Source organism: Triticum dicoccoides, chromosome 2A (assembly GCF_002162155.2).
Source record: "Triticum dicoccoides isolate Atlit2015 ecotype Zavitan chromosome 2A, WEW_v2.0, whole genome shotgun sequence".
NCBI classification, from domain to species: Eukaryota; Viridiplantae; Streptophyta; class Magnoliopsida; order Poales; family Poaceae; genus Triticum; species Triticum dicoccoides.
Genome location: NC_041382.1, coordinates 372590925 through 372600275, shown reverse-complemented (window position 1 = coordinate 372600275; position 9351 = coordinate 372590925). Strand labels below are relative to the sequence as shown.

General features: G+C 42.0%; 1 protein-coding gene and 1 non-coding gene across 2 annotated transcripts; one reads left to right on the top strand and one right to left on the bottom strand.

Moving 5' to 3' along the window:
- Positions 1-503: 503 nt before the first annotated feature.
- On the top strand, positions 504-9102 carry LOC119354607 (AT-rich interactive domain-containing protein 6-like). Its single transcript, XM_037621334.1, has 13 exons — positions 504-1508; positions 1597-1636; positions 5809-5861; positions 5981-6026; positions 6466-6558; positions 6684-6806; positions 6881-6932; positions 7004-7076; positions 7351-7417; positions 7689-7739; positions 7825-7917; positions 8001-8135; positions 8712-9102. Exons 1-12 carry the CDS (start codon positions 646-648, stop codon positions 8103-8105), a joined length of 1659 nt encoding a protein of 552 aa, XP_037477231.1. The 5' UTR covers positions 504-645; the 3' UTR covers positions 8106-8135; positions 8712-9102.
- TRNAS-GCU lies at positions 3783-3870 on the bottom strand. The gene has a single exon. It is a non-coding gene; the product is annotated as a tRNA-Ser (tRNA).
- Positions 9103-9351: the final 249 nt, after the last annotated feature.

Sequence of the window (9351 nt, the reverse complement as noted above, 5' to 3'; positions counted from 1 at the left end):
TTGGAAATAGAGTCCGCAACATGTACGGTGGGCGTCTAGGAATCCAATAATCTATCATGATTTTAACCTTATGACCATTAGCAATTCGAGGGTCCCAAAAATTGCAGTGAAAAAAATAACGTCCTTTGAGAACCCGAACACAAAGAGAATCTGACTCAGTAAGAAACCTCCAACATTGTCTACCAAGTATAGCCTGGTTGAAGAGTGAAAAATTACGGAAACCCAGTCCTACAAGCTTTTTTGGTGTGGGTAACCATTTCATAAACACCGGTGAAATTTCCTACTAATAATTGACAACAGCTTATCTCATCCCTTCGCATGTAGAAATGGGTATACGCAGGGAGTTCTAATTTTTTCTATAAAAAGAGGATAAGACCGTTGGAGTTTCGGGCAAAAATATATGAATACCAATTTTGTTTCACGTCAAGATCTGTGCACCGGTTCACGTCGGGACAGGATGGCGCAGATCGGTTTTGGAGTCCGAGCTCCAAGTTTAACCCAGCCACCCAAACACATCGGCCGCTTCTGTCACTCAAGTCCTCCATCTCCTCTCCTCTTCCTCACCCCAAACCCTAGCGCCCCATAGCGCGCGTCGCTACCGCCGCTCCTCCATACTGCCGTCTAGGTGCGGAATTAGAGCTGCCCATGCCCAACGGCGAGCCCGCCCCCGGCGATGGCCAGACCGAGGCCGCCGTTACTGTCGATTCCGTGAAGGATTCGGCAAATCCCGAAAGCGCGGAGGCGGACGTGGAGGTGGAGGAACAGGGGGAGGACGACGCCATGGTGGATGCCGACGCCGACGCCGACGCCGTTGGTTCTACCAAGAATTCGGCGGTGCTTGAAGAAGAGGGTGCCGAGGAAGTGGGGGAGGAGCACAAGGGCGACGCCCTAGTGGATGCGGCTGCCACCACCGTTGCGTCCCTTGACGATTCGGGGAAGGTTGAAGCCCAAGGTGCGGAGGAAGAGGTAGAGGAGCGTTTAGGCGATACCCTGGTGGATGTTTCTGTGGCTCATCAGGTCAAGACTGAGGCCCAGGGAAATGAGGGGGCGGAGACGGAGGGTGAGGCCCAGGGAAATGAGGTGGTGGAGACCAAGGTCGAGGCCCAGGGAGAGGAGGGGGCTGAGTTGAAGGATGACACCCAGGGAAATGAAGCTGCCGAGATGGATGTTGATAAAGCAGGAAATGGAGATGAGCACACCGAGGCCAGGGTGGATGGTGACAAGGGCAGCTTGCTGAAAGAGGAAATCGACAATGGTGGAGATGATAAGAAGGATGCCAATGGTGAGGATGAGCTAGTGTCGTCACTAGCTGGGGAGGGTGAAAACCAAAACTTGTCTGACAAGGTCTCAAACAACTCCTTCATGTTTGATTACACCCGTGGAGGCGATGACTCTGGGACGGAGGAGGAGCAGGCTGAGTTTATCAAGGAGCTTGACCGGTTCTACACGATGAAATTAATGGAATTCAAGCCCCCAAAATTTTATGGTGAAGGATTGAATTGCCTCAAGTGAGTACCACGGGCTTATCTTTATGTTTGTATAATAGAAAGTTATTCTGATTGCTGGATGATTTGACATTACCTTTTTTTTTTGCAGGTTGTGGAGACAAGTAACTGGATTGGGTGGCTATGATCAGGTACTCATTCATCCCTTTGTGACATTATGCCAGGGCATCTTGTGTTTAGTTTTCTTTTTAGATCTATCCTGGTGCTTTCTGCTTTACAATATATGGTCTACAAACATGAAGCTGATAAGATCACACTTGATGCTTCCACATGTGGTTTGCTTACTTAATGAACACATTATGTTTGGAAATGTTTGTCCGCTTATAGACATAGATCATTGAAGAGTAAAATGCATCCCTACAAATATTAGAGGGTCTCAAGTTAATCCTAAAACTTTCAAAACTGCAGATTCGGGCTCTAAAACTAGTTTACTGGGAGCCCTAAGCAGCCCAGATCAGCATTGACTTGTTCACATGTCATTTTTTTTGCAGAAAGGACCTTATATAGGGTAGCCTATTTGCCTTCTGACATCGAAATGCATCTTACGTGTTCCCCGCATAAGTCGGCTTAGAGGCATCAGCTTTTTGTTGTGCACCGTGTGTGCGGCACGCCGTCGATGTACCTCGCCCACTTCGGCGCGTCTAAAGCACGCAACACACTGAACCATCTATGCACCGCTACTGTGGTGCCCACGCAAGTTATCATAGCCACGGTGCCTGCAGATTTAGCTCTACTCTGGTAGCCTCAGTCATGCTCTCAACCTATGCATCGCAGATATCACGATCACCATTTATTTTTGTGCTCATCATGCCGGTACGTGGCCACCGAGATCAGCTTCTTCCGCCCTGCACAAATGGCGCTCATTCGCTAGACCCAGAGGTGCACGTCTGCTTCTCTGGACTGGGTTGAACACCATCTTAGGCACCACCATGTGCTCAGACCACGTTCTTGCTACTCGTGTCGCACCTGAAAACTGCACCGCCGGCCCCAGGATTTCGTGACAACCGACAGTGGCAGCTGCCTGGACCCGCTACACAGAATGTCAAGAACATTCCTCATCCAGCTCCGTCTGCTTGCCATGGAGCTGTCACTGCCAGCAATGGCCAAGGAGACACAAGTTGGTCACTAGGTGACAGATCGTAAACCGCTCTGGACAGGCGTTTCGCGAGGCGAACTTCTGCCTTCTTCTTCCGCCGGTGAGGCTGCGGGTCCTCGACCCCTCCGCCCGTCGTTCCGGCAGCGGGAGGGGCCGGGGCCGGGGCCTGGGACCCCGGTGATTCCGTTCCGGCGTGTAGTTTGATTAGGCCTAGTCTTCCTTGGAGGCGCCACATCACTGGCGGGATCGACGCCGCGTCGGAATAAGATGGTCCTGCTTTTCCCCCACCTCGGTGATGCTTCAATTGGTAGCGCTGGGAGGCAGTTGGCCCCCGTGTCTCGCCGGATTTCAGATCTGACGATGTTTGGTTGTGCTGGCCGGCGTTCGCCTAATATACTTAGTTTAACCTGTATCTGTTTTAATTCTGTTCTTTATCCTACTAGTTTTTTCTTTGCCAAATTACCCGAAGCTTATGCTATTTTCAATCCAATCGTGGATATTATGCCTGTTATACCTCTATTCTTTTTTCTATTAGCCTTTGCTTGGCAAGCTGCTGTAAGTTTTCGATGAAATCTTTAGTACTCTGTATGCCAAATTGAATGATGTGTTCATTCCAAAAAAAATTCAAAAATGGGTAAAAGCCGAGAAGTTTTATATTTTTATATTATGAACCTTCGATTCTAAAATTTAAATTCTTCTACATTGAATGGGTAGCTACAGCAATAAATTTGGATCAGCCTTTCTACTCCCCTGCACCTAGGTTGAGCAGGTACCTACACAATACCTAACCACCTAACCCTACTTTTGCTATTGATAAGAGTGCTTCTTATAAATGAATTCTTGCAATTTTTTTCAAGAATTCTTTTTTGCATTTTTAGGTATAAAAAAAAACATCCTAGTGGATCCGTGTGGTAAGGAAAAACTGGTAATCTATTCCTTAAAAAAAATCTTGGAGATTATGTAATGCTTACTCTCAAACTTTTTGTTTATACAGTAGTGATATTCTTTGTTTCACTCTTTATCTTTGGATTCTTATCTAATGACTCAGGACGGAATCCTGGACGCGAGGAGTAAAAATTCAGTTTTTTTTTCTTATTGGATTTGTTTCATACATTTATCTATGAGAAAATCCGGGGGTCAGAATTCTTTCCAATTTGAAAGTCCCAAATGATCCAAGGGAGCGGAAAGAGAGGGATTCGAACCCTCGGTACAAAAAAATTGTACAACGGATTAGCAATCCGCCGCTTTAGTCCACTCAGCCATCTCTCCACGTTCCAAAGCGAAAGGTTTCCGTGATATGATATAGGCAAGAAATAAGAAATAACGGTTGCAAAAAACCCCCTTTTTTCTTTCAAAAGTCTATAAAAATTATATTGCCAATTCCATTTTAATTATATTCTTTTTTCTTAATGTTAATAAAAAAAGAAGAAAATTCTTGTTTTTTCTTTCTAAAAATCGATATTGGCCGAGAGACAATCAAATAGATTTTCTCTTTAGCGGGCATTTCCATATAGGACTTGTTATAATTATAATAAAACAAGCAGGTTATATAAAAAACGCTTCCCGACGAGGACGTTGTTTAGTACAAGGTCTGTTGCTGTTCTGGAGCATGTGATGTGGATGGTGGTTTGCGGTGGCGTCTTTCTTCTCCGATCTCAGTGGATGAAGGAGACGGTGCTGGGATCTGACGGGCTTGGGGATGATCCCCGGTCGACGAGCCACATAGTCTCGGTTCTGTCGCGTGCGGCAGACCGTTCAATCGACTCGCCTAGCAGCATGGTCTGCATTGGAGTTCTTTCAGATTTGGGAGAGATGGTTGCTATCGTCCATCTCCGGCGTTGCCATGGCGACGATGGAGTCCGACGATGCTTAAGAGATTGGATTTGCACAGGGATCTTTCTGGATCAAATTGTAAATCTTCTTATTTTCTTGGGGTCCTTGGTGCAAAGCTCCAGGACAATTGTTTGTGTGTTTGTCTTATGGATCGACCATCTGTGTCCATCCTGTAAGTTATTTGTTGAATGAACATGTGGTAGTTCCTCTCAAAAAAAAAGAGGGTGACAGATCGTGAGGTGCTGTCACTCCGGCAGCTCATTGCCCCTGGTTTGCACTAACAAATTACAGACATATATTTATAAGGGCTATTTTGCAAAAACTAGGCAATGGTCAACAACCACGTGAGCAGTTCAATTCCGATCTGGGCTACTTATGACTCACGATGAACAACTTAAATAGAGACTTGGATCTGCGGTTTTCAAGTCTTAGGACTAACTTGACACCCCTCAAATAGTTATAGGACCTCTGATACGTTTTACTTAATTTAACACCCTCTGTGTTTTTGTTACCTTTGTTATGCTATCATACTCATGTAATCCACTTGTCTATTCATCTGCCCAATTTGTTTGCACCCTATGCCTTTATATCAGATCCTGTTAACTGGATGCACCATACACAAAGTATGAAGCACTAATTTTTATTTAATACCTTTCTTCCATATGCTGTTTATAATCCTCGTTCAACTATTTAATTGATTATCCACTAATCTTTTCTCTATTGACAATGACTCAAGTTCTATCACCAATATAAAAAGTAAGGACAGATTCCATTCAGTTTGTTGGTAATAGAAATATGACCCAAAACCTCATGCTTACTGTCCTACCTGGCTGATGCAGCCAACGAGGCATTCCTCCCATAATCTTGCCTGGCATTATTATCATATTTTTTGTTTTCAGTAAGTGGGTTGCAAATTATATGATTTAACAAAAGCAATGACAATAATCACATCAGAAGGCAAAAGGTTAACCTTATTGAGCAAATCAGCATAACTAATAAGGATTTATTGCAAACCAAGATTTCTATTTTTTTGTAAAAACAAAACACGAGCCTGAATGATAGTTTGACCATGTGCAGAGGAAGCAATGGCACTAATCATAGTTTTTAATGATGATGAAATTCACCACGAGCATATATGCATACACAATTAGCAAACACATGGTTGCTTAAGAGGAAAGTCAAGCTTTGCCCTTGATTTAATATCTCTTTTTCTCTCCAGAATGGGGGTAAGGTACATCTAGACTGTCTGATATTTCTTTGTTTGACCACAGAAGTATGCATGTGTTTACTTGTCATTTTGTAACTTTTGCGCGTAACTTTGTATAACCTTTATCAATGTGAGGTTGAATTCTTTCTCATGAGTTGCATTAACAGGTGACATCATGCAAACTATGGCGTCAAGTGGGAGAATCATTCAAACCTCCGAAGTATGAATTCAACCTAGATGTATCTCTATTGTAATTGTGCAATGCTGGAGTTGGAACGTAATTGACATGTGGTTCTTTCTGTACTCTCTCCTATCACGTAACCAACATGTTTTATGCAGGACATGCACAACTGTTTCATGGACCTTCCGCAACTTCTATGAGAAGGTACCTCTCTATATTCCCATGGATGATCATCTCATTGCTTATAACTCCTCACTTGCTATGCTCTTGTGGTTGAATCCTGTGGTGTGCTATGAATGCCATGATAGTTGCTTGAGCAAGACCTTTTGCACTTACATAGATTAACTCGTTGAAAGTTTTACTAAGTTCCTAGCATAGAACTATGCCATAAGTCCCATCTCCAGAATTGGTAATCTTGTTCAATCTTAATGCTACATGTTATGGGGATTATGTTTTCCCTTCAGTGTCTGAATGCAAATGCAGTTTGTGTTCTCAGCAGGGAAGAAATCGAGAGTGCAATATATTTGTAAACCTCTCTTCTTGTTTTATGAAGAATGGTTGAATAATATAAGTCAGTGTTGTTACCCCCCTCCTCTCCCTGTTTCCTGCGGACCTCTTTATTGTTTTTTTTTCTTTCTCACAGGCACTCCTTGAATACGAGAAACACAAGATTGAAACTGGCGAGTTCCATGTGGCTGCATCTACTTTAACCGAGCGAATTGCTTCTGATAGTCAGGTACAATGTTATAATCTATTATGCTATCTTATTAGATGAGCAACTTTTGGGCTTGAGAAAAGAGGTTGTAATTTTTAGATGAGCAACTTTTGGGCTTGAGAAAAGAGGTTGTAATTTTTCTACAGGTGGGTGGAAGCCTTGCATCAGGATCTGGAAGAGCTAGAAGAGAATCTGCAACTCGCGCCATGCAAGGCTGGCATTCGCAGCGCTTGCTTGGCAATGGTGAAATTGCTGATCCAGTAATTAAGGTATTTGTTGCTTGAAGTCAAAGGTCAATAGTAATCGTGTTTTGTTGTATAACTAACATCCTAATTTCTTTCAGGATAAAGCAGCTATGCCTGTCTTGAAGAAGGACAAAAATCCAAAAAGCAGTGGTAACTTTTCTGGATAACATTTGTTAGACACCCGTTTACAAGAATATATATTGACTATTGCATTCATATAGGTCTGGCCAAGAGGAAAAGGACACCAACCTTGGAAGATGAAAAGGCAACACCATACAAATCTGAGAAGCTACAGTAACTCTCCTTCTTCCCAACTCTTTATTACCATCAAATAAATCTTGCAAAACCTTTTATTTCATTGCTGTTGAGAATCATTAAGAACTCTGCAACGTTGCCACCAGCCCATAGAGTTCATTCTATTCTTTTGCATGTCATAGTTGAATTATGACCCACAAGGTCTATCCAGTCTACCAAGTAGGCTTGACATGCGAGTGACTAGGTCCCTCCTATCCCCTTGGTCATGGTTTTTCATGGGTTTGATTGGGTGAAAATAATTGCTATTTGGCAGAAATGACTCGACAGTTATTGACATGGGCCCTCCTGCTGATTGGGTGAAGATAAATGTTCGGAGAACTGTGAGTATCTCATTTTATAAGTACAAAATTATTCTTTATGTTCTTTTAGTACATTTGTACTCTTTCCCCATGGATCTCTACTCCAATAGTTCTCAGTACATTTCTGAAACTTTTAAAGCTGTGCCAGCAAACTGCTTATTCTATTTAAAATATGTAAATCTTGGTTAGATCATGTGACTGTTGACCTATTATGTGTTTAAAACCAAGCATGGCTAACCAAAAAATCAGTAGGATCATTTTTATATAAAAGAAAATTTATGTTTCCTTGCAGAAAGATTGCTATGAAGTCTATGCATTGGTTCCTGGCCTTCTTCGTGAAGAGGTAAATAAAATAAAGCTTTCAGTGCCGCAAAAGTTGGAATGGTGAGATTGCTTACAGATTTATCTTGATACATCTTTTGTTGTAGGTACATGTTCAGTCAGATCCTGCTGGCCGCTTGATAGTTACGGGAGAGCCTGAGCAACTAGATAATCCTTGGGGTGTTACTCCATTCAAGAAGGTTTGTCAAAAATCTACATTGTATTCTGAAGATTTTTAGTTTTGCACCAGATTTGTTGATACTCAAAATGGTACAATCTGCAGGTCATTAGTTTGCCCTCCCGCATCGATCCTCACCAAACCTCAGCAGTTGTCACTCTCCATGGGCAATTATTTGTTCGTGCACCGTTTGAGCAGTCAAAATCATGACACTCTACTTGACTAAGCAGAATAATACATGTATGCTTTCGTTTCCAAGAGACACACAGCAATCGCTGCACTATTTTATTCCAGAAAGTTATCGTCTCTAAGAAAGAACGGAAAATGAATTTTGAAGATGCATTATTGAGGAATGTTAGTTAACTTGTAGACACACGTGTGGATGGTCTCTTATGCGTCAGTAGCACTAGATTGTTTCACGAGCTATAAATGGCAGGACTGAAATAATACTCCCTCCATCCCATAATATAAGACGTTTTTGCAAGCTATCTTATATTGTGGGACGGAGGGAGGAGTAATAATAATAAAAATAAAAATAAAAATAAAAATAAAAATAATAATAATAATAATAATAATAATAATAATAATAATAATAATAATAATAATAATAATAATAATAATAATAATAATAATAATAATAATAATAATAATAATAATAATAATAATAATAATAATAATAATAATAATAATAATAATAATAATAATAATTTCTGGTCTGGTCACAGTGGACCTGTGTTCATCATTTTCATTTGCATATTGAACACAGAACACTTATCTTCGAACTGCCACACACCTTGACTTACCTTCTTCGTGCAGGTTGCCTTGCTGGTGGGATCGTAGGATGGTTGCAGGTTGCCCACCCTGATCTTTGTTCGTCTAGTTCGTTGCTGCTTCAAGGCTCTTCAGCGGTGCTGTATGTTCTGTGTATTGATTAATTCTAACTAATTAGATGGCTTAGTACTGTGCATTGCCTGTGACATTTAGCGTAAGTTCCACCCTCCAAGCTTGTAGCCTAGGTTCCTGATGCTCAAATGTTCATGGTTTATTCGTTCCCTTTTCCATTTAGCCATCAAAGGATAATGATTTGTAGCGTTGTAGCTTTATTATTCCTAATACTTGAATCTGTCATCATACTTGCGGACATAGATGCGGATGAAATTCGGGGTATGTCATGTAACTGTTGCTGTTATACAAAACCATTGCATTCGCTTGACTGAAAATAATGGTTCTTTAGGTCTTGTACAATTCAAGGTGCTTAGAGAGGGTACACACTTAATTAGACGTCTCTACTGTAGAAATACACATTGGTCCTTCAGAAAAACCCAGTTTATTTTTCTAAACACCATCCTAAGCACCTAGCATTGTATGAGGCCTGGGCGCTGCTTGGACTCGCCGTGGGCTGGGCTGGGGACACGGTGCTGCTGGCTGACGTGTGGAGCTTCGACCGGTGGCTGAC

What these genes read in the sequence shown, in the direction of transcription:
- LOC119354607 (XM_037621334.1), top strand. Translation starts at nt 646, where the DNA reads ATGCCCAACGGCGAGCCCGCCCCCGGCGATGGCCAGACCGAGGCCGCC. An exon ending in GAAGGATTGAATTGCCTCAA is followed by an intron (nt 1,509 to 1,596) that starts GTGAGTACCACG and finishes TTTTTTTTGCAG; the next exon opens with GTTGTGGAGACAAGTAACTG. An exon ending in GATTGGGTGGCTATGATCAG is followed by an intron (nt 1,637 to 5,808) that starts GTACTCATTCAT and finishes TTGCATTAACAG; the next exon opens with GTGACATCATGCAAACTATG.